General features: G+C 39.8%; 1 protein-coding gene across 2 annotated transcripts in view; it reads left to right on the plus strand.

The window, feature by feature from the left end:
- The window catches only part of SLC1A7 (solute carrier family 1 member 7), a 56031-nt gene that overhangs the window by 23837 nt on the left and 6535 nt on the right, over positions 1 to 25659 (plus strand). For both annotated transcript variants that reach the window (XM_014062836.2, XM_014062837.2), the window contains 5 exons: positions 1689 to 1731; positions 9349 to 9568; positions 14110 to 14209; positions 14936 to 15169; positions 16167 to 16361. In XM_014062836.2, the coding sequence (XP_013918311.1) occupies positions 1689 to 1731; positions 9349 to 9568; positions 14110 to 14209; positions 14936 to 15169; positions 16167 to 16361 (792 nt within the window). The remainder of the gene's footprint in view (positions 1 to 1688; positions 1732 to 9348; positions 9569 to 14109; positions 14210 to 14935; positions 15170 to 16166; positions 16362 to 25659) is intronic.

Raw genomic sequence — 25659 nt, forward strand, 5'->3', positions numbered from 1 at the left:
GTGACTTATCAAAATTGTCTGTCAGGGCCTGTAGTCTACTAGAACTGATGTGACCCTAAATTCCTGTTCTAGTGAAATAGCACCTTGTCTTGTGGTTATTTCAACACAGTTAATTTTGAAGAATGATTTACCATGGAAAACCACAGTCTATTTAAAATATATTGGAAGAGTCCCAGTCAGATTGTTGTTCAGTCACTAAATTGTGTCCAACTCTTTGCGATCCCATGGACCACAGCACGTCAGGCTCCCCTGTCCTCTACTATCTCTCAGATTTTGCCCAAATTCATGTTCATTATGTTGATGACACTAATCTAATCATCTCCTCCTCTGCCATCCCCTTCTCCTTTAACCTTCAATCTTTCCAACATCAGGGTCTTTTCCAATGGGTCCTCTCCTCATATTTGGTGACCAAAGTATTTGAGCATCAGTTTCAGTATCTGTCCTTCCAAAGAACATTTAGAGTTGGTTTCTTTTAGTATCTATTAAAAGGCACAGTCCTAATTCCTGCAAGAGGAAAAATAATAAAAACAACAACAAGCTAGAATCTTTAAAACTTTTTTTGACATTAGATCACTAATGACCATCTAAAAGATGTTTCTCCTTCCATATAATCCTAATTGCATGTGAGTGCAGCTGGAAGTGAGGCACAAGTTCAAAGGTTGCTAAGACACACATACCTAGTATCTGTTCAATCTGAATGCAACCCCCTCCAACAGTTGCTCCAGATTAATTATCCATCATAAACTGCTAATCTATCATTTAATCAGCAAAGTAATCCTTTGCATGTCTGCAGCACCTTTCATCCAAATCACATCATAAACAGAATTAATGAAATTCCTAATGTACATGGATAGAATCTATGACACCAGATGATTTGATTGTATGGAGGAGTCAGGATCTCTTGGAACAGTAAAAGACAATTGAAAGGGAATAATTTTAGATCTCTTGGGGAAATTGAAGATACATGTGCCCTAAGCATGTTTTTTTTAAGGCAATACAGTAATATGGGGAAAACTAAAAACCTTTCATAAAAATGAAACATTTATTTCAATATAATCACATTTCCACTACTCAAAATTACAACCTTTTTTCTGGAAAAATGTCTTTCTCATTACATGCTGATTCACAATTTAATCTTTAATTGAAAGTGTGAGAAAAATGTATGGCCAGATTCATGTATGCTGTTAATTGTTTGGATTTATTTGATGTTTGGTGCAATCTGTCTCTTTATCCATCTGTACAGATCATGCTTGATTGAACCAAACTAAGCAAATCTGCTGGCACATACAGTACTAGCCTGTAATGACAAGTCTTGAGTAAATTTCCAAATAATTACAGGTGCATTGTTGCGAGATAACCTTAGAGATTACTATTGTGGCATAGAAGAATTGAATCAGACGGTTTTCAAGCTCCCATCTTTTTATGCCAGGATGTTTGCATAGCGTTTATTATAAATGTTTAGAAATATTAATTTAAAAAACCTTACATTAACAGAATATCACATTGTTCCAATTTCCCCCAAGTTCTACAAGAGGAAAAATAGGAAAATCACTCACCATGAAGAAACTAAAGTTATTTTTTTAGCCACATAATGTTTTATATTATAAATGACAGCTTATTTGTAGCTCGCAAAACTTTGTGTTCAAAATTCTATTTATTCCCTTGACTAGTTTTCTTTGTCTTTTCAGGAATATGTTTCCTGCCAACCTTGTGGAAGCCACTTTTAAACAGGTGGGAATCCGACTCTTTGAATCCTAAAAATATTTCTTTGCAATTCATAAGAAAAAAACTAGATAAACCATATACAGTTCATCAGATAAGCCACGAGAACCTCTAAAATCACCAGCACTTGTATTATTTAATTTAATTAAGGGGTTGACTAAGTTTTGATAGGGAACTTTGCCCCCCCCCCTTCCTTGCATCTCCGGACCTACAAGAGGGAGAGGGACTGTGGAACTCTCCCTCCTTTTTATTATCATTGGTTTCCGACCGCAATTTCTGCACAATTCCACTTGAGTGGTATTTTTTGTCAAGATCTGCGCAATTTTTTGTGTATGGAGAGTGTATGGGGTGATTGCTGGATGAATGAACCCACCTAAGGTACGACGGGGGCTACACGGCTAGCCATTACCGGGGAAGGAGGGCTCGCTACGTCACAGCGATCCCTCGTTCCGGCCCTGTAAGCTCAACTCAAAGGACCAGGTGGCAGGAGAAGCCAGGGCCCTGGTCTCAGGTTGCTGTTGCTAAATGCCAGGTCTGTGATTTATAAAGCTCCCCTCGTCCGGGATTTAATACTTGACCGGGGGGGGGGGCAGACCTGGCATGTATTACTGAAACCTGGCTGGGCCATGAGGGAGGAGTCCCCCTCTCCGAAATGTGCCCAGAAGGGTTTCAGGTGCTCCACCAACCACGACACCAAAAAAGGGGTGGGGGAGTGGCAATTATTATTCAGGAATCTTTAGCGCCTCGTAGGAGCCCTGCTCTGAAGATTGTTGGGTGTGAGTCCCTTCTTTTGAAGTTGGACCTAGGGGTTCAAGTGGGCTTGTTGTTGGCGTACTTACCTCCTAGCTGCATCACAACAGCCCTGCCTGCGCTCCTGGAGTCAGTAGCCGGGTTGGCGATTGAGTTTCCCAGACTGTTAGTACTGGGGGACTTTAATCTGCCGTCCTTAGGCGAACGCTCTGATGGGGCCCAGGAGTTCATGGCTTCCATGACAGCCATGGACTTGACCCAAGTAATTCAGGGTCTGAGACATAGAGCGGGACACACGCTCGACCTAGTGTTTCTCTTGGGGCAGTGGTGACGTGATCTCAAGTTAAGGGAAATAGACATCTCGCCCTTGTCATGGTTGGATCACTTCCTGTTGAGGCTTGATTTTTGGAAGCTACTCCCCCACCGCAGGGAGGTGGAACCGATTAAGTGGTTCCGCCCCAGACACCTGATGGACCCGATGGGATTTCAGAAGGAACTTGGGAGATACCTGACTCTCTTGCCCACAATCCGGCAGAGTCCCTGGTCGCCACTTGGAATATAGCGGCGACTGGGGCCCTGGATCGGATTGTGCCTTTGTGGCCTCTCCGCGGCAGTGGATCCAGGAGGGCTCCTTGGTTTACTGAGGAACTCCGGGAGATGAAGCGCCAAAAGAGATGCCTAGAGCGACGCTGGAGGGCTAGTAACTCCGAATCCGACCAAACACTACTAAGAGCCTTTATTAGGACTTATTTAGTGGCGATACGGGTGGCAAAATGTCCGCATTTTTCTGCTCTTATTGCGTCCGCAGAATCTCGCCCAGCCGCCCAGTTTAGGATAACCCGTTCCCTCCTGAATGGGGGGGAAATGGGGGATGCCTTGCAGGGTCGAGCTGTGGAGTTCGCTCAGTTTCTGTCAAACAAAATCGCTCAGATTCGGACAGACCGGGACTCCATTTGGACAGAACCAGCAAAGATGCCGAGGGAGGGTCTTGCTCAGACTTTCTGGAATGAGAGTCTTGTAACCCCTGATGAAGTGGACAAGGTCATGGGAGTGATGAGTGCCTCCACCTGTTTACTGGATCCGTGCCCCTCCTGGCTGTTTTCAACCAGCAGGGTGGTAACACAAGGCTGGCTCCAGAGAATTACGAATGCCTCCTTGATGGAGGGATCCTTTCCACAGCCTCTTAAGGAAGCGGTGGTGAGACCCCTCCTCAAGAAGCCTTCTCTGGACCCAGCTATTTTTAAAAACTATCGTCCAGTCTCCAACCTCCCTTTCTTAGGGAAGGTTGTTGAGAAGGTGGTGGCCCTCCAACTCCGACGGACCTTGGATGAAGCAGATTATCTAGACCCTTTTCAGTCTGGTTTCAGGCCTGGTTACTCCACCGAAACTGCTTTGGTCGCACTGACCAATGATCTCTGGTGGGCCAGGGACAGAGGGCATTCCTCTGTCCTTGTGCTCCTTGACCTCTCAGTGGCCTTCGATACCATCGACCATGGTATCCTTCTGCGACGGCTGGAAGAGGTGGGAGTGGGAGGCACCATTTAACAGTGGTTCTCCTCTTACCTCTCCGACAGGTCGCAGTCGGTGTTGGTCAGAGGACAGAGATTGACTCCTAGGCCCCTCAATTATGGGGTGCCGCAGGGGTCGGTCCTGTCCCCCCTCCTATTTAACATCTATATGAAGCCACTGGGCGAGATCATCCACCGGCACGGGATTAAATACCACCAGTATGCGGACGATACTCAGTTGTATCTGTCCGCCCCGTGCCAACTCAGTGAAGCGGTGGAAGTGATATGCCAGTGCCTGGAAGCTGTTAGGGTCTGGATGGGAGTGAACAAACTCGCACTCAATCCTGGCAAGACTGAATGGCTGTGGATGTTGCCCCCTAAGGATAGTCCATCCAGTCCGTCCTTAACCCTGGGGGGAGAAAAATTGCTCCCCTCAGAGAGGGTTTGCAACTTGGGGGGTCCTCCTGGACCTGCAGCTGACTTTGGAACACCACCTGTCGGCTGTGACCAGGGGGGGCTTTGCCCAGGTTCGCCTGGTGCACCAGTTGCGGCCCTATTTGGACCAGGAGGCACTTCAGACAATCACTCATGCCCTCGTCATCTCAAGACTGGATTACTGTAATGCGCTCTACTTGGGGCTGCCCCTGAAAAGTGTTCGGAGACTGCAATTAGTCCAGAATGCAGCCGCACGAGCGATACTGGGTGTACCAAGGTACACCCATACTACATCTATCCTCCGCGAGCTGCACTGGCTTCCCATTGTTCTTCGAGCACGATTCAAGGTGCTGGTTATTACCTTTAAAGCCCTACATGGCCTAGGACCCGGATACCTGCGAGACCATCTTCTGCCACATACCTCCCTTAGACCAATAAGATCGCACAGGATGGGCCTTCTCCGGGTGCCTTCAGCGGGACAATGTCGGCTGGCGACGCCTAGGAGTAGGGCCTTCTCTGTTGCTGCGCCGGCCCTATGGAATGAGCTGCCCCCAGAGATCCGGGCCCTGCCCACTCTCATGGCCTTCCGCAAAGCCATTAAAACCTGGCTTTTCCGGCAGGCCTGGGGCTGTTGACCCCTTGATTGAGGTTCAGCCCCCTCCTGATTGGGTGTATGTTGTGTTCTTTTTAACTTTGTTGTGTCCCATTGTTTTTAAAAATTATTTTTAATATTTTCATTTCTGTAAGCCGCCCGGAGTCCTTCGGGATTGGGCGGCCTAGAAATTCAATAAATGAAATGAAATGAAATCTTCCTAATAGCCACAAACATTAAAAATTCTCATTGGAGAAAGCAATTATTCAAGGAGAAGCTAACCAAGGATTCAACCAACCTAGAACTAAGGATAAATTTCTTGACAGTTAGAACAAGTAATCAGTGAAATGAGTACCCTCCAGAAGTTGTGGGTGCTCCAACACTGGAGATTTTAAAGACGAGATTGGACAACAATTTGTCTGAAATGCTGTAAGGTTTCCTGCTTGAGCAGGGGGTTGGACTAGAAGATCTCCAAGGTCTCTTCTAACTCTGTTATTCTGTTAATTATGTTGGGAAGAGTTAGTGGTAAAAGGAAACTAGGCCACCAAAGAATACAGTGACTAGACACCATCAAAGCGGACACCAGCCAGAGTACAGAAAAACTCAAAGAGGTAGTAGAGAGATTCTGGTCCATAGAATTGCTAAGAATCAGACACGATTCTTATCATCATTATCATCCACATTATCACCATCAGCATCATCAATTCATTATTACCCTTAACAGCAAATGTTAAGTAATAGGAGAATTAGCAGAAGGTAGAAATACCTACAATAGAATTCTAAACTATTCAAAGTCCCATAAGTGAAATATGGTCTTGATTTTTTTTAAAAAAAAATATGCAGGTTAGGTAGCTTGACGCTTTCCAAGTATTATGAACAACAATTTCCACAGTCGCTTCTCATGATGACAGTAGAAATGTAAAAATGTGGGGAATGCCAAGTTGGTTATGTACAGGGCGGGGCATAACCTTTTCCTAGGGGGTCACAGCAACACTTGTAATAACAACACAAATAATTCATACACCATTCGAAAGCCCATCAAAAACTGAGTTTATTGACACGATTTAATAGTCAGTATGACCACCATTAGCCCTTCGAACAGCATTCAAACGAGGTGGATAAGAACACAACAAATCTTCAAACAGTTCCGTTCGATTTTCCAGATTTTTCAACACAGTTTCCAAATTCATTCTCAAAGTTTCAACCGAATATCGATTTTGACCTTGCTCCTGAATCATCAGAGCTTCCACTTCATCCTTAATTATGGCCCCAATGTTCTCTGCCGGATTGAGATCTGGCGAATTTCCCGGCCAGACGTCATTGCCCCAAAATTCGACATTGTTTTCCTTTAACAATTGCTGAGTCGCATTTGCACGCATGCAAGGAGCTTTGTCATGAAGAAAGACAGCCTCACCAACCACCAAGACATTGTCTGGATCACTGAGAAATGGAATGACATTCTCCAATAAAATTTTCTCACGGAAATAACTGCCATCCCAGGATTCCCCTTTATCCTTCAAAACCCAATGCAGTTTCTTGGCTGTGAAAATGACGAAAATCCCGATGCAAGTCGGATTGCGAACAATTTGTCGATATCGTTCATGTTTGGCGATGTCGTCGACGTCTTTAGCCCAAATTCGATCGTTCTGGAAATTCGGTTTTCGAATGGCATAAACGAAGAATTCGTCAGATGGCGCCAAATGAAGAAAATCTTCCTCGGTCCATTCAGACAACCAATCGCACAACCAAAGCCGATCTTGAACGTGTGTTTGAGTTTTCAATGGTTTGCAAATGACGTGGAATGGCTTCAAACCTTCTCGTTCTCGATATCGGCCGATTGTCCTTTGATCAACTCGTTTTCCACGAATTTGAAGGATTTCTTGGGCCACTTTTCGGTTTCCTTTTCGTTGTTTGCGACTGCCAGTTGCAATGATGGCTTTGCTTTCTTGGGACAGTTGCAGAGGACGCCCTTCTCCAAATTTTGTGAAACATTCTTGGGCTGTTTTGTTCCAATTATCAGTAACCCAATCCGGATGACGTTTCAATTTGTTTGCAATCCATTTTCGATTGATAAACGTCGCTCCAGCATCGCGAGCCTCTCGAAAGGCAATGCATTTTATTCTGTCAATGATCCTTTGTTCTTCCGAATCGAATTTTCCAGCCATTCTTAAAGCAAATTTAACATTTAATAGCTCATTCAATTCAGTTTTTTATGGGCTTTAAAATGAGGTGTCGCGGAAGTTGTAAACTGCTGTCGATCTTGCTGTGACCCCCTAGGAAAAGGTTATGCCCCGCCCTGTATTAGGCATAAACTTTGTATGCAAAAATATAGTTATAGTATATAGTTGTAGTATATCCAATTGCTGTCAGGAAGATCTCATCTACAATCCTTAAAAGCTGTTCCTGGGTAGTATATAAAGCAGAGTTTCTCCAACCTGGTGTTCCTCAAAGAGAGGATGCAGTTTAAGGTATCTGGAGGAATTTATTTGGAGGAAAGTGGTGGTAATTATTGCTGCTCCAACTTTCTTTCCTCTAGATATATTATCAGTGCAAACCCCAATGCATCTGGAAGGTAACTCTTGGGGAATGTTCCTGTAGATAATATTGAAAAAGAGAGGAGACTTGTTATGATAGGAATTCGTTCCTATCACTATTATTAACATTACGTGGGTCTAAGATCTGGATCTAAGAGCCAAGGTGGTGCAGTGGTTAAATGCAGCACTGCAGGCTACTGCTAGATCAGCAGGTCAGCGGTTCAAATCTCACCGGCTCAGGGTTGACTCAGCCTTCCATCCTTCCGAGGTGGGTAAAATGAGGACCCAGATTGTTGGGGGCAATATGCTGACTCTCTGTAAACCGCTTAGAGAGGCCTGAAAGGCCTATGAAGCGGTATATAAGTCTACTGCTATTACTACTGCTATTGGTAGCAAATAGATTTGGGTAACTTTTAAATACAGTTCAGAACCTACACATGGCAGCCCATTAGACTTCACAAAAACACCGTACCTGGGGTGAGCTGCTGGGAGTTCACAGGGGTTCAGGAGAACCTCTAGCTAAGATTCTGTGCAGTTTGTAGAACCCCAAATCCCACTCCTGACTTGCCCCGCCCACCCCACCTTGCCCCTCCCAGGAATCCACATGTGGCCTGTTTTGGATGCAGGTAAGTGCAAGGCACACACAGACGCTCAAGGAGGGCGAAAACCGGGCCTACTGGAAGTTCTGGCCTCCAGAGGACCTCTGGAGCCAGGGGAGGCTGTTTTTGCCCACCCAGAGGCTCAAGGAAAGCTTCCAGAGCCTGGGGAAAGCAAAAACGTGCCCCCCCCCCACATGGTGCAAGAAGCTAACTAGACCACACCCACCCAGCAACCGAGCAGAGAACCCCTTGCTAAAATTTTTGAAGCCCACCCCTGACTGTATCTATTTATTAATTAATTGATTCACCAATGAACCATCTCTCTATTCTTCCATCCCATATATCCTCTGAATTGTTTGTTCTAGTGTAGAGAGAAAATTGATAACCAGAGCACTCAAATGCCCCCTTGGAAAAAAATCAGTATTTTCTTAAACCTTGCAATAATAAATGGCAATTATTTCCAGGCAAAAATATATGTATGCTTCCAGATGGAGGACATGTAATAACTGTTAAAGTCATTAATACATTAAATTTCATTTCTTCCAGCTTTTGTGAAAAGAGACAGAAAAGTAATAGGAAAAGAGAGAGGTGCTACCAATGGAGGAGAATGGCATCAGTTTTCTACATAAAATATTGCCCTGGATATGGTTTATCCAGAAGGACAAATTGGAGATGGGATCCTAACTTTGTTCCCATAAACAGAGAACAATGAGCTTTTCTGCCTGACCTGTTCCTGTTTATATCTCATTCTCCCACAAAAAAAAAAAAAAAAACTATTTTTGAGTTCGAGACCCAGGAAATGTTATTGGATAAGAAGTGAGGAGCTACAGTATTTCTGTTTTGCATATATTTACCAACTTTGAAATGTGGATATTTAAAAATATATTTGACATGCTAACCTTGTAGAAATGTTTTGAATTTTTCTGGATATAGATGTTTTTCTACAATTGCATGGGTTGGAATGTTGTTTTTCAATTGTATTGTTTTCTTTATTCCAGATTTGAAAATTTTAAAATAATTTTAAATTTCAAGTGATAGTGAAGTGTTTCACAGGCTCAGGAACTTTAAGATGGGTGGACTTCAACTCCCAGAATTCTCCCGCCCATCTGGAGAATTCTGGAAGTTGAAGTTTTAAAGTTGCCAAGAATGAGAAACACTGCAATGGAGTATCCTTCTGCAGATAACCCAGATAATCTATGTTCTTTCAGTATCGAACCAAAACCATTCCAATTGTCAAAGTGAGTAAAACATCATCTGAAAGTATTACTCGTCGAATTATAATCTATGGTGTGCAAGATGAAAATGGATCCATCATCCAGAATTTTGCTTTGGATATTACACCACCACCAGAAGTGATTTATAAATCAGAGCCAGGAACTAGTGAAGGCATGAATGTGTTGGGAATTGTAATATTCTCTGCTACCATGGGTAAGTTTTTTTTTTAAAAATAGCATGTCAAATGAAATTATTGCATGAAATAGACTAGTCACATGCTATCTAATGCTTTCCAGACAAGTTGAGTATTATATGTTATTTCAGTTATTTATACTAATTGGATTTCATGAATTGAAGTCTAGGACATTTAGAAGGTTGTTTTTATTTTAATTGCTTTTTCTAGAATTCCTAATGTTTTAATTTGGAAAATATGTTTCACAATTCTGAATATATAATTTAAGGACAATGGCTATATTTATGGCTGTATTAAAATAATGTTAATACTACATGGCCCCATTTTTCCTTCCTTTTCCTAAACTGGAATTTTTGTTTTCTTTAACTGTGTTTTTGTTTGTTTTGCTTCCCTGTAATTCCTAGAGTTGTCCTGAGAAATTTAAATGAAAAGGAGCAAAGCATGTTTGTGGCTAGAGTATTATTTTCAACAGCATGTGGCTAGATCATGTATAGTTAAAGCAATGGAGGAAAGTGTGTGCTACTAAACAAGAATTGTGGCTACTTGCCTTCATTTGCTATATATCTTTATCTAAGAATACAGGCAGTCCTTACACTTACAACTGATTGCTTAGTGACTATTTGAAGTTATAACTGACTCAAAAGTCTTACAACCCAGGTTTGAAATTCCCATGGTTGACCTTTCTAGGGTCATGTGACTGAACTTAGGGTGCTCAGCAAGATGAATGCATTTATGGTCAATTGCAAGTTGTGATATTTCTGATGACAGTTTGCCAAATATTGGCGTTTCCGATTTTCAACAAAGTCACACCTATAGTGAACCATTAGTTTACTTAACATCTGTGGCATTTGGTTTATGACTGCCACATTTGCTTAACAACAGCTGAAAAAAATATCATAAAATTGGGTTGGTGGCTTGACTGTTACAATGCACAATTGTAATGATGGCCTCTCTGCAAACAACAACCTATTTGGTTCTTCAGTTCTTAGTCTTATTCATAGGAGATACCTATGAAGAAGTGAAATATATGTTCAAGTCACAAGGTGTGGCAGGTTAGATAATATTCCTAAGAGACATGGGAGAAAATGGGGATATTATCTTGGAGTTTTTTTACCCCATTCAATGGGTAGGACCGCAGAAGGGCAACGACAATGATAAAAAAAAGAATGCAGTCTTACATTTTGATAGGAGATTGTGAAGGAGGAAGTAAGTGCCAGTTTGGTGTAGTGGTAAGGCATCATGCTACAACTGGGAGACTGGGAGTTCTAGTTCTGACTTAGGTACAAAGCCAATTGGGTGTCCTTGGGCCAGTCACTTCCTCTCACCCCTAGAAAGAAGGCAAGGGAAAACTACTTTTTAAAAGGCTGTTGTGAAAACTGCATGTTTCAGGAGTCAAACTGGCTTGGCATGTGCATTAAAAGAAAGATAGCATGTAGTCAGTAAATTAATCATGACTTCTATTTAATCCCATTCCACTAATTCTAAATATTAGAGTTTGTTTTTTTTCATTTTAGAGTTCCTATTAAAGGAGAGGACAGATCTCCTTGCCTTTCTTATTGGGGGCAAAGGCAGCAGCTGTGGATTTTTATTAGGCACTTCCATAATTTAACCACTGTGAGTCTAACTTTTCTGTATTGCCAGTTTTTGAATATTAACATGAAGCTCTGAAACATTTTTCCCAGTCTGCTTTAAACAGAATGATATTGAATAAGTCTAGAGAATCAGTCCAGCAGTTTTTAAAGTGTCCTCTAGAGAGCAGTGGAAAGTTTAACTAGCTTAGCACAATTTATAACCAGGTTGGATTGTTTCTAGTTTGAAAAACAGGGATTTTATTCAAAGCCAAGACTTAGCTAGAATATCAAATGGGAGTAAACTACATCTTCTAAACAGGGACATCTCAAGGCGTCTAGCTGTACATTAGAACATTTGTAGCAACCATGTAGGAGTTCTATCTGCAGAGATGTCACTTCAGCCTTTTCAGCTGAAGATGTGTTCAGATTCCAGATAACTGCTCTATTTCTATGGTGTGAAGCGATTAGCACTTCTACCAAGATGCCCGAAGATTTGACAAAGATTTTCAAGGCCTTTTTAAAGTGAAGAAATAGGCTTAACAAAGCTTTTTTACAGGTTGTCCTCATTTAGCAACCACAATTGGGACCAGTGACTCACTTGTTAAGCAAAGCAGTCCCTAAGTGAAACACATAAGTATGCTTATGGTTTTAATTCAATTTATTTTGTTTCTCAGACCTCCAAAGGTTGTAATTGCAAGGATTGTTCATAAACGTACTTTTTCATCACTGTCGTAACTGTGAATGGTCGCTAAGCAAGGCAGCCATAAATGACAACTGCCTGTATTTAATGAGCAAAGTGATACAGGTTTCTTTTACATCTGTAATTTTTGAGAAGCCTATCATTCTAGTACCACTCAATACTGTTGGAAGAACCTATCTTTTTTTATATGTGGAAGTTATGAGATGTCTTCCCCCTTCCCTTCCCCTCTATATCCCCATTCCGGAATGAAATTCGGAAGGTTCTGACAGGTTCTGGAGAACCGGTAGCAGAAATTTTAGGTAGTTCAGAGAACTGGCAAATACCAACTCTGACTGGTCTCAGAGGGAGGGAATGAGGATTTTGCAGTATCCTTCCCCTGCCACGCCCACCAAGCCACGCTCACAGAACCAGTAGTAAAAAAAATTGAATTTCACTACTGCCCCATTCCCCAAAAAACATTCTTGATAGGATGCCAGTTGAAATATCATATCAGTTAAATTTAACCTGTAAAGCTTTCAATGTATTATACACTATAGTCCAGAAAAATTTATGCAAGAACCTGCTAGGCCCATCTTAGTCCCAATATTCTGTTCCTTATAGTGGCCAACAAGGTTACTCTGGAGCTTTGGCAAGACATAGCCCTCTTCCATCTTGTTCCCCTGAACTGAAGAAAACTGTCCCCAGTCCAGAGATAACTGTGTCTTTTCAAGGCCGATAACTAGTCTCCATGAAACCTGCCATAATATATCTTTTGCCAAATTTGTCTCAAGTACCCATGAATTAGAGTGATGCAGCAACTCCCTCTTATGAGGAGCCTAGCGCAGGGGTGAAATTCAGCCAGTTCTAACAGGTTCTGGAGAACCAGTAGCGGAAATTTTGAGTAGTTCGGAGAACCAGCAAATGCCACTTCTGACTGGCCCCAGAGTGGGTGGGAATGGAGATTTTGCAATATCCTTCCCCCAGAAATGGGAGGGAATGGGGATTTTGCAGTATTTTTTCCCTGCCATGCCCACCAAGCCACCCCTACAGAACTGGTAGTAAAAAAAATTGAGTTTCACCACTGGTCTAGCAAGCATCCTTGTGAAGGGGCTGGTCACTGGGAGAACAGGATTAGATGGACCAGTTCCAGTAGGAATCTGATAGGTCCTTATGCTTATAGTTATGAAACATAACAGTGGAGCTTGTGTTGTTCAAAATAAGTAATTCTTAGCATACGTTACTCAGAAATGTGACTCATTACCAGTCATACAACTTATCTGGTAATTCAAATGTCAGATATATTTCCAGATCACAGTGAAGATCTTTCCTCAAGGCTAAGCTGTAGTGCTTTCCTTTCACCCTTGAACAAGTAGCAAATAAACTAGCATGGAATTTAATATTCCTATTGCCAATACCTTATTTGCCCCATGTCTCTGTTCTCAGTCACTGTTGCTCACTTAATTTCTCTCCCTAATAATAAATCTTAATTGATTTTATACTTGAAGCTGCTCTTAAATGGTATCAAAATAGAGGTAATGCTTTTGTTGTTAGTTGCGAAGTAGTGTCCGACCCATCGTGATCCCACAGACAAAGTTCCTCCAGGCCTTCTACCATCCTCTGGAGTCCATTTAAGCTCACGCCTACTACTTCAGTGACTCCATCCAGCCACTTCATTCTGTCACCTCCTTCTTCTTTTGCCCTCAAACTTTCCCAGCATTAGGCTCTTCTCCAGTGCGTCCTTCCTTCTCATTAGGTGGCCAAAGTATTTGAGTTTTATCTTCAGGATCTGGCCTTCTAAGGAGCAGTCAGGACTGATTGGTTTGATCGTCTTGCAGTCCAAGGGACTCAAGGGAGTCTTCTCCAACACCATAGTTCAAAGGCCTCAATTCTTTGGTGCTCAGTCTTTCTTATGGTCCAATTTTCACAGCCATACATTGCAATTGAGAAAACCATAGTCTTGACTATATGCACTTCTGTTGGCAGGGTGATGTCTCTGCTTTTTAATATGCTGTGTAGATTTGCCATAGCTTTCCTCCCCAGGAGCAAGTGTCTTTTAATTTCTCGGCTGCAGTCCCCCTTTGCAGTGATCTTGGTAATGCTACTTCAAATATAGCCAACATTGACTTTAAGCCTGTCTCATTCATGGGCAGGGGTTGAGTTAAAAATAATGATATAGCAATAGAGCAGGGGGGAAATGTTGCTAAGGCATGTTTTTATCATGATTAGGTGCAAGCGAGGAAAAGCTCAAAGTATATTATATAAGTTAAATGAAGATAAATAAGAAGAAACTATGACATTTATATATTTCTAGGTATAATGCTGGGCAGAATGGGTACCAGTGGAGTTCCCTTGGTCAGTTTTTGCCAGTGTTTAAATGAATCAGTCATGAAGATAGTGGCTGTGACTGTGTGGTAAGTAAATGTCAGCAGAAATAAATATTGACAAGCAAAAGTATGTAATCAGCAATGAAATCAGCTTACTTAAACTGAATCGGTTGTTGAGTGATGTAAATAACATGTACAGGGTTGCGTGCATTCTCCTTTTAAAAAGATATTTGTAAACATTGTGCCTCACTGCATGAGATTGCAATGGGCTGGGGTTCTGCCTACACTAAGAGAAAAACTCTCTGCATCCAAGAAAGAAATAGAAATTAGGGTTCCTTAACATAGTGTTTCAAAACTTCTTCTTCCTAACCAATCTACAAGTGATGAGTTCCTACCACAAGGACATACACCTTTAGCACTTCTGTCAAAAGGGAGATCCACCTATATGACTTTAGAGGCCAAATTGTGTTGCAAAAGTATCTTGCAGAAGAAGACCCATTTTGTCTTACAATAATATATATGGTCCTTCAAGGATGCATTTATTTACTACATTTCTATTTTTTATTCCATTTGAGAGACAGAGTAATATATAGGTATGTCTCTATATTTTATCCCCATAATAACAACTCTGTAGGGAAGATTGGGTTAAAAGAATAGAGCTGGATAAAGTCATTCAGCAAGCACTTTGGTCTGATGGAGACTTGAGCCCAGATCTCTGTAATCTAGCTGCAATACTTTCGCCAAAATATTGCACACACACACCCATTTTTATATGGATGTATTCTTTGCATAGATCTCTTTATTCTTTCTTAGGTATTTTCCATTTGGAATAGTGTTTCTTATTGCTGGTAAGATTTTGGAAATGGATGATCCCACAGCCATTGGGAAGAAACTAGGATTTTATGCTGTTACCGTACTTTGTGGACTAGTTGTTCACGGACTTGTTATTCTGCCAATGATGTATTTCTTCATCACCAAGAAGAATCCCATTGTCTTTATCAGAGGCATTCTTCAAGCACTGCTTATAGCTCTGGCCACATCATCCAGGTACACACTGCAATGGTTAAAGTTGTAGAGCAAAGCTTTCTTAATTTTTAAGGGAATAAAAGATGTTTCTCTCAAGTCATGTTTCAATTCTGGTGATAATTCTGGTCACTTTCATGCAATTTTCTTAGCACTAATATGGCAGTAATTTGCCACTGTATTGTTATAATGTGTTGTTTCAATTCCTGGTCTAGTCAATAGTCCTACAATTTCCTGTTATCCTGGCCCAATACTACTCATTCATGATTAGCTAAGATCAGTTAGGTGCTGCCACTTGCTGGATAAAAATTTTAAACATCCATTATCAGAGCAAACTTGGAATACTGTTTTATTTTCCAGATTTAATCCTTCCAGTTTCTGTCCCTTAGATCAGCAGTCCCCAACCTTTCCAGCTTGGCAGACTGGGAGGTGCATATGGATCTCTGTGTGCATGAGCCACTCACACAAGTGGAGCTGCATATGCACTCATTTGCCCCTTGTGTGGCCTGGTTCCAAACAGGAAATGAAATATATTCTTATATGCTCATTTATAATTATTCCCATTCCCTCTTATTTTATTTCATTCCCAGATTTTAAAACAAATAAAAAGCATGGGGAGTAAGCAAAAGATCTTAAATATGTTATTTTATACTAATACAAATATAATTTTCAGGGATTGGGACAAAGCAATAGAACAAAACAAAGAGACAGGATCAATGTTGAGAGGATAATTCTTTTCTGACAAAACCTTTGGAAAATATAATAAGACATTTCCAATATTCTGTGAGTCATAGCTTTTGTACTTTTTTTCCTTAAATAATATAATTAATTTTTTTCATAGCTTTATTATCATCACCTAAGATACTGAATGGATCAGGTCATTTATGCAATACTTTTTACCCAATAATGCATGGGCGCAAATAATTTTGCCTTAAATTTGTTTGCATAAGCAAATTTCTAAACTACATTATTCTGCTAACTTCAGTCTAAACTACCCTTATTTGTTGTTGTTGTTTTGCAGTTCAGCCACTTTGCCTATAACTTTCAAGTGCTTATTAGAGAATAATCATGTGGACCGGAGGGTTGCTAGGTTTGTGCTCCCAGTAGGGGCTACCATCAACATGGACGGAACAGCCTTATATGAAGCAGTAGCAGCTATTTTCATTGCCCAAGTAAACAACTATGAGCTGGATTTTGGACAGATCATCACCATAAGGTAAAATGGGAGGGGGGCAAAATCTCTGATTCATAGGCTGTTCTGACCTAGGCTTCCCCAAAAAGCATGAAGCAGATTTCTGGTTCCAACAAAAACCCCTTTATTAAACAAATCTGAATTCCTATCATTCACATTCAGCAAAGGCCTGGTAAACAGACTTTCAAAGGTGAAATTATGACCACAGACCGCAACTAGCTTGGAAAACTGCCATGTAAATATTTTCCAAACGCAGTGCTGTGCAAAGAAAGATTTGGCACAGAGTCTCTGAGATTCATGGACAGATCTTCACATTCCTGAAACGAACTAACGAACTAATGAATTGTTTCCTGCAAAAGCTCATTCCCCTTTTGCTCCTCTTTTATTTCCTATGGGAGGGGCCATTCACTGTCCACCTGTGGCTTTACTTCCAAGATGACCCTGATTTCTTAGCTGTTCTTTTCTTCTGGCAGCTCTGTGCATGCGCACACTGGGAACAGGCTCCAGCTATTCCTCTGCCTCACTGCTGTCTAGCTCCGAAGGCAGTTGAGAACTGCCAGATGGCCTTGGCCCCATCTCTGTCTCCAGCACAGAGCCCTTGTCCGAGCCTTCTCCAGCCTCCAGGACTGGCCAATGTTCCTCCCCAACCTTCGCACTGTCCCACTCGGCTGCCAGCTCCGCTGGCCACTGGAAGGCTACAACATAGGCTTCTGCAGGAAAAACAATGTTCTGGTCTTCAGTGTCCAGCATAGCAGATAATAATCTAAAGTCGTATAAAATGATTTTCAGAACTAATGGAATGTATAATCCATATTAACAGTGCAGATGGAAAATCTTAAGCATTTGATTAACTGCTAATTAAAAATGTTCCTGAAGAAAGGAAATGGCCAGACACCAAATGCATTGAGTACACTGTACGCACCATGAAGATTGCATGCTTTGTTGGTTGTTAGCCATTCTCTCCCTGACCATGTCAGTAATGATACAGTTTGGAAGCAAACTGTGCCACCATGCCAACATCAGAGAAAATGCAGGAGAAACGTGTACAGTGGTACAGCCATGTTCTACAAGCAGGTCCCCATATTGTTGCCTACATCCCCTTCCATTTTAATGTAAATGGCAAGCGCCCGTGTGGAAGGCTGAAAGAAAGTTGGCAGGACAATAAATGCAGACATGAAAAATGCCCAATTGGACACAGATGCTGTGTTTGATCATGTAAGGTGACATTTGTTGACCTGAAAAGCAGACCCTGCACCTGTGGGGAAAATGCTACAATGATGATGATACGATGATGATGGTGGTGATGGTGATGAGAAGTTCCTGAAGAAATTATATCCCTTCCCTCCCATTGAACCTCACACACACAAAAAGAAATAAAGAAAATCTCTAACACTCTCTAACATTCACAAGGCATTTATCCAAAATACTTACTCGATATGTTGTCTGCACTCTGGGAAGCTAGACAGAGCTCTCTGGTTGCATTTGAAAATGGAATTAGAAGATTAGTGCATTTTTTTCTAGTTGTATGTAAAACAAATGAGGTTGGTTGCTAGGGGAGAGGATCTGTGAAGCCCCTTTTCTTAACCTGTAAACAGAAAGCTACAACAGTCAAATATTACTTCATGCAAGAGTTCCTCCCAGTGGAAGATATTTTCTCTTGAATCTCTGCTGCATTTCCCTGTCACAAATGGGAAGGCTGCTTTTATTGATTATTTGCTTGCAACAGTGTTGGAACCCAAAACTGATTCTGGAGCTTTACAAGAACGGCATATAAATGATTCTTTACTTTTAAGTGACATTCCTTCCTCCAAATAAAGCATGCTTCTCCAGCTGAAGGAAAAGTTGTCAGCAAGATTGATAAGGAATTTCCTGGAAAGACATTTTTGGAAGAGTTGTTCTCCCAACAGATGTTAGAGAAATCAAAGTCTCCCAAGACTGCAATTTCACTGCTTTTTAAAGATCTGCCATTTTCTTGTGGAAAAAATATCCACAGCTTCTCTTTGATTATTTAAATATAAGTGGATTAGTATCCAAAGATGGTAGTAGTTTATCAATAAATAAGTTTATTATTTTAAAGTAAGTTTTAAAATAATAAATTATTTTACCAAAGCATTTTAAGAAAGCCACCTTACGTATCCTAACCCTTGGGTTTCTATAAGATGATGATATTGTAACATATAATTCAATTCCTTTTCTTTTTGTGCTGCATCTGTTCCTTCTGAATAACTTTTATTTTTCAATTATTGTAGTCCAGTTCTGAAAATTATCCCACAAAATCTCAGTTAAAAATTTGAATCATATTTGTTTTCTTATATTGGGATCTCAAAGTCATCTGGTTTATTTTCCATTCTCTGAGAATTAATATACAAAGAAGGGAGGACATTAACTTTACAAATCAAACTTGTTCCTGAGTTTTTATTGTACAATTTAAGAGGCGCCAGAGGAATTAAAGAGGAAATTCTGTACATGTTACACAACATATTCTTCCTTTTCTTATTACTTAGCATTTACCAGCATTGAATCCTGGTATCATGACTGATTTTTTTTTTTTAAACAGAACTTTTTTATTTTTCTTTAAAAAAAAAACACAAATATGTCATCATTTGTCAATCATTAAGACATTGAAGTACAATTTTTTTTTGGTGTGTGTACCCCTCCCTCCCTCCACCCCCCCACCCCCTTCCTCCTTCCCCCCCCCCGACTTCCCAGAACCCATACCCGGTATGGATTTTTAACTAACACAGTCTAAAATCTATTGAGCAAAAAGAAATAAAGAAATTAATGACATTCTAGATTGACCTTAGCTTCTTCTTACTGAACTGACTTTTAACAGTTTAAATCATTTCTGATCTTAAGCATAGGCTAACTGGAATTTCTTAGTCCCGTATTTATTTTGTATATAGTCAATCCATTTTTTCCAGTCTCGTTTATATCTCTCATTTGAATGATCTTTGAGATATGCCGATATTTTAGCCATTTCAGCTAAGTTTGTTACTTTCAATGTCCATTCTTGGATTGTAGGCAAGTCTTCCTTCTTCCAATATTGCGCCACCAACAGTCTTGCTGCAGTTATCAGGTGCAGAATCAAATTGGTCTCTACCACTGTAAAGTCAGTACATATACCTAGTAAAAATAACTGAGGACTAAACTTTATCCTTCTTTTAAAAACATTTTGCATGACCCACCATATTTTTATCCAAAATGCCTTAACCTTTTGGCAGGTCCACCATATATGATAATATGTAGCATCGAGAGAACCACACCTCCAACATTTAGGCTGTACATTCGGATACATAGAAGCCAACTTTTTAGGATCTAAATGCCATCTATAGAACATCTTGTAAAAATTTTCTCTCAGATTTTGAGCTTGTGTAAATTTCACATTTCTTACCCAAATTCTTTCCCATGTATCCAACATTATTGGTTCCTCAATATTTTGAGCCCATTTTATCATACAATCTTTAACTAATTCTGTTTCCGAATCCATCTGTATTAATACATTATATATCCTCTTTATATGTATTAAGCTTTGATCTCTTATTTGTTTAAACAGATTATCCTCAACTTGAATAAAACCAATTTTTTGATCTATTTTCCACCTAGCCTGTAATTGCCCATACTGGAACCATGTTTGAACTACCTTCTCCTCTTTTAATACCTCTAAAGATTTTAATTGTAATACCCCCCTTTCCGAGGTAAGAAGCTGTCTGTAGGTAATTCTGTCCTGTTTTTGTGCTGTATTCATATTTTCAATTGCGTGTCTAGGAATTGCCCACATGGGTATCTTGTCATTTAATTTATATTGGTATTTCTTCCAGACCCGCAATAAAGCATTTCTTAAAATATGACTTTTAAAGTTCTTATCCAATTTTTTGTTGAATAACAGGTAAGCATGCCAACCAAATAGCAGATCGTGTCCCTCAATGTTCAATATTCTATCATTGGTTAAGTGAATCCAATCACTAATTACAGATAATGCCACTGCATCATAATATAGTTTTAAATTAGGTAGTTTCAATCCTCCTCTCTCACGTACATCTTGCATTATTTTCATCTTTACCCTCGGCTTCTTTCCTGCCCACACAAATTTGTTGATACCCTTCTGCCATTCTAAAAGGTTCGCATCTTTTTTTAATATAGGTAACATTTGGAAGAGAAATAAAAATTTTGGTAGAATGTTCATTTTCACTGCCGCTATCCTACCCAGCAAAGATAGGTGCAATTTCTCCCATTTTTTCATCTCTGTCTGTATACTATGCCAAAGTGGTTCATAATTATGCTTATATAATTTCCCATTTGAAGTTAAAATGTTAACTCCAAGATATTTGACTTTTTTAACTACCTCACATCCTAGCATCACTCCTAATTCTTCCTTTTGTTTAATATTCATATTTATAGCTAATATTTTGGTTTTTCCTAAGTTTATTTTAAAGCCCGACACTTGACCATATTGATTAATCATATTCATTAAAACCATACTAGATTCCTGCGGTTGTTCCAATATTATGACCAAATCATCCGCAAAAGCGCGGACTCTATATTCTTGCTACCTAATCTTGATCCCTTTTAAACCATCCAAGCCCCGTATTTTATTCAACAATACTTCCAAAGTTATAATAAACAATAATGGGGACAAAGGACAGCCCTGTCTTGTACCTTTTCCAATTTGAAAAGAGTCTGTTAGACTTCCATTGACTATGATTTGTGCTGTTTGCTGTTGGTATATTGCTTTAATTGACTGTAAAAAATTATCTCCTATCTGCATTTTTTGCAGTATCTTCAACAGAAATTGCCAGTTAACTCGATCAAAGGCCTTCTCAGCATCCAAAAATATAAACGCAGCTGGAATCTGGTTGTTCTTTCCCAAATATTCTAATGCATTAATAATTAATCTAACATTACTTTTCATCTGTCTCCCTTGTATAAAACCTGTTTGGTCCGTATGTATCAATTGTTGAATGACCAACATTAACCTATTTGCTAATATTTTGGTAAAAATTTTATAATCTACATTCAGTAATGAAATAGGTCTATAATTTTTGGGTTGAGTAGTATCTTGATCTTCTTTGGGTATCAAAGATATAAACGCTGTCTTCCAAGATGGAGGAACTTTACCTTCCATTTGAATCATATTAAATAATTCTCTAAGAGGTTCTACCATTTCTAACTGTAAGTTTTTATAGTAAACCGCTGTCAAGCCATCTGTACCTGGTGCTTTCCCTGACTTTAATTGCTTAATTACCTGCAGGATTTCCCCCGAGGTTATTGGTTGATTCAATTTTTGCCTGTGTTCTTCTCTAACTGAAGGTATTTTCTCTTTGTCTAAATATTTGTCTATGTCTAAACCATTAATTTTATCCCCTTTATACAGTTCTGTAAAAAATTCCCAGAAAGCCTTTTGAATCTCTTCCTGTTGAAACACCTCCTTCCCTCTGTAAATCAGTTTAGATATATTTCGAGTTTTCCTTTTTTTCCTAATCTGATAAGCTAACCATCTGCCAGGTTTGTTTGCATTACAAAAAGTATTGTGTTTTGCATATAATAGATTAGTAGCCACCTGGTCAGAGATCAACATGTCAAATTGAGATTTTAATATGTTAATAGCTTCCTTAACCTTTGTATCGTCTGGGTTCATTGTTAACTCCAGCTCTTTTCTCTTAATTTCCTCTTCCAGTTCTGTTCGTTTTAACCCTTGCTTATTTCTATGTGTTTTATTTATATTCATCAAAACTCCTCTCATATACGCTTTGCTTGCGTCCCATACAAATTCCATAGATGTACCCTTATTCATATTCAAAACAAAATATTCAGATAGTAATTTTTTACAATCATTAATATACTTTTCATATCTAAATAAGTTTTCATTCAATCTCCAAGACCTTCTTGCCTGCACTACCCTTCCCAACTCCATCCAAACTGGGTTATGGTCCGAAAGGATCCTAGCTGCAATCTTTGTTTTCTTGACCCTAGAAAGCAAATCATTAGTGGTTAGAATAAAATCAATCCTTGAGAGGGATTGATGCCTGTCCGAGAAGAAAGTGAAGTCACATTCCTCTGCATTTCTTTCTCGCCAAATATCTCTCAATTCAAAATCATCCATAATGTCAAAGAAAGATTTGGGTAACTTTGCTCGCATCTTGGTATTTAGGCGGGAAATCTTCTTATCTTTCTTAGTGTCTATCACTCCATTCCAGTCACCCAATAGTATACAGGAACTATAGTCCCATTGTACTAATTTAGCATGAAGATTTCTATAGAATCTATCTTGCTGTTGATTGGGAGCATAAATTCCCAAAAGTAATGTCTTTTTCCCTTCTAAGATTAAGTCTAAAGCAATATATCTTCCGAAGGGATCTGCTTCTATTAATTCAGCTTTCATGTCTTTTCTTAAGTATACAACTATACCATTCTTCTTTTCCATAGCAGAAGCTACAAAATGTTGACCAAGTTTTGAGTTAATCAAATATTTTTGATCAGTTGACTTGATATGAGTTTCTTGCAAACAAATTACATCGTTCTTAAACTGTTTGAGATAATGAAATATTTTCTTCCTCTTCTGTGGAGAGTTCAGTCCGTTAACATTCCATGTTAAAATCTTAGTTGTCATCTTTGGTTGGTTGAAGCATTTTTAGAGCTTCCTGCACGGCCTGTTTAACCTTAGGTCTAGCTCCTCCCATTGCTTCCAGATTTGTTGTTGTAGATCCTTGATCGATGGCCGATGATTGTTGATGCTGTTGCTTTTTCGCTTGTTTCTCCATACGTCTAGTAGTCATGCGGCTAGGTCTTGGTTCCATAGCACCTTGCACTTCTAGAGAAGAGAGATGCTCCATCTTGTCTGGTGGTTGTGTAGTTTGCTGTCTATCCTGTCCTTCTTGTGGTCTTTCTCTAGGTCCAGATGGTGCAGGGTGTCCGGCCTTCAATATATTATAATAAAAATCTCGGGCTTTCCATACAGCGTTGAGGCGGTATCTTTGCTTATCAAATGTAAATATGATGCCAAATGGTGCATCCCATCTATACTGTATCTGACGATTTCTGAGTTCTTCGACCAAAAAAGCGTAGTCTCTCCTGGCTCTTAACATTTGAGGTGGTATCTCTTTCAAAACAGCCAAGTCTTGACCGCCAATTTGAAGCTTAGTGTTATAAGATGCTTGCAGTACCATATTTCTAAACTCTCTTGTAGTAAAATATATAACGATGTCTCGAGGAAGCTGCTTCTGCTTTGCCAGCCAGGAGTTAACGCGGTAAGCTTTGTCAATTCGCCAATCTTGATTGGTCCCTGGTCTTCCCATCAGGCGGTCAAAAGCTTCCGATAGGATCTGTTTCAGGTTCTCCTGTTTCTCCTCACGCAGCCCCCTTACTCTTAATGCGAACTCCATTTGTCGGTACTGTATCATAATAATTTCTTTTTCAGCATTTTCCACTTTTTGTTCCACCACCTCTGTTTTCAATGTCAAGTTAGCATTGGCATCATTAAGAACCTCTAGAGTATCTTCCACTCCAGAAATATGTTCTGTTAATACAGTTACAAGACTCAGCATGTCGTCTCTAATTTTATCAACCTTAGCCTCAAATTTCTCATACAGCTCCTGTTTAAGTCCTTTTATTTCACTTTTAATTTCTTCTTTCATTTCTTTTATTTCCTCTTTTCTCTCCTCTCTATTATCTCTAAATTTATCTTCCATTTTAATTGTCTGTGCATTAAGAGCCTCGCTTAGATTACTCAGGAAAAATTCTTTCGTTAACACATCCCCAGCAGGGGGCGTAGGAAGCGGAGGCTGCAGCTTTGTGCCAGGCACTGAGGATGTGCCCCTGGAGGTAGAGGGTGACGACTTCAAGTTAATATTTGGTTTTGAGGCCATTTCAAAATTTATCTGCCTGCAGTTAGTAAAACTCTATTGCCTAAATATGCAGCTTTAAATAAAGAGGCTTTTATTTTGAAGTTTAAGGCTTGGCAAAACTTTCAGTGAGTAAACATTGTAACAAGACCATTCAGCAGATTCATCACCATTTAACTTCCAAATAAGCAAGGTTAATGAAGGAGTAAAATTCTTCTATTGTGAAACCAAAACAAGTGATAAGCAATCTCTTTTGTTTTGAATTCTTGTGAGGATTAGCAGAAAGTGTTCGTTATTACCGGAGAAACCAGCCTGCTCGGCGCCATTTTAGAAGCCTCTGAGTAAATAATTTTTCGGAGGAGAAAAAGAAAAGAAGCTAAAATGTTGATAAGCAATTATTGTCCACAGTAAACGGATCCAGCTCGTGATAAGAATAAATCAAACAAAACTTAGAGCAGAGTGGGAGAGACCTACTTTGTCCTGCACAAGGCAGTTTGAAGTTCCCAGCACGGACAGCCGTTCTGCCTTGGGCTAGCCCCCCTTTCCTTGCAAGCACAAAAGCTGCAAAAATCGAAGAGCATTTGCCAGCAAAACAGTTTCTTCTTTCCTTCTTGCCTGAAGGATAAGAAAACCTGATAAGACGTCAGATGGAAGATCCTCTAAACAGGTACGTAGCCAGGAATTCGGAGGCAGCTGATTTTTTGCTGCCCCCACCAGTAGGCTCCTCCCAGGAAGCCGTATCATGACTGATTTTTGAGCCATTTTTGAGATTTTTGTATTCGGCTCTGTACATTTAAAAGCTTCAGAAGTTGAACTGAACAACTAAGGAATGCATAACTTAAACAATCCTTTTTCTTTTGTAAATATTCTTTTAGTTTTCTTTGTTTTTGTAAATACAAAAAAAATGAGGGGGAAAAGTAGATTCATCTGGAGAATATTTACTAGCAATACTGTACAGCTTAGCATAAAGCATTAAGTGGATGCGATCTGTACAAACTTGACAGATTTCCATAAAGCAGTATTATCAGATCAAAACAAAACAAAACTCTTTCGCAAAATGTCTATGTATATGACTGAATTGCTGCTAGATCAGACATAGTGTTACTTTATCCCAATTCAGCCTATTCAGCTTTGTATTAATCCGTGCTTATGTAGCTATGATTTCAATTCTGCCCCATGCTGGGATTTACTGCTGAGAGCAGGGAAATTCCTCCTATTAGATCAAGTGCGATGATTGCCTTGTTCTTTACTAAACAGCATATTAAAGAAAACTTGAATTACTTACAAGGCGCAGATCAAATAGCTGCATACTGTACAATCTAGCAGCTTTGGTAAGTCACAATATATACCATGGCTGATGGCTATATCACCTTGGTCACACAGAAGTTGACAAGAATTTAGTGAAAGATCAAGACTCAATTCCATCTCTGCAACAGCCTTTAAAACAATAATTTCATTCATCCCAATAATTGAATTATTTCATA

Source organism: Thamnophis sirtalis, unplaced genomic scaffold (assembly GCF_051295495.1).
Source record: "Thamnophis sirtalis isolate CommonGarterSnake01/CBP01778 unplaced genomic scaffold, rThaSir2_p1.2 scaffold_7, whole genome shotgun sequence".
Classification (NCBI taxonomy): domain Eukaryota; kingdom Metazoa; phylum Chordata; class Lepidosauria; order Squamata; family Natricidae; genus Thamnophis; species Thamnophis sirtalis.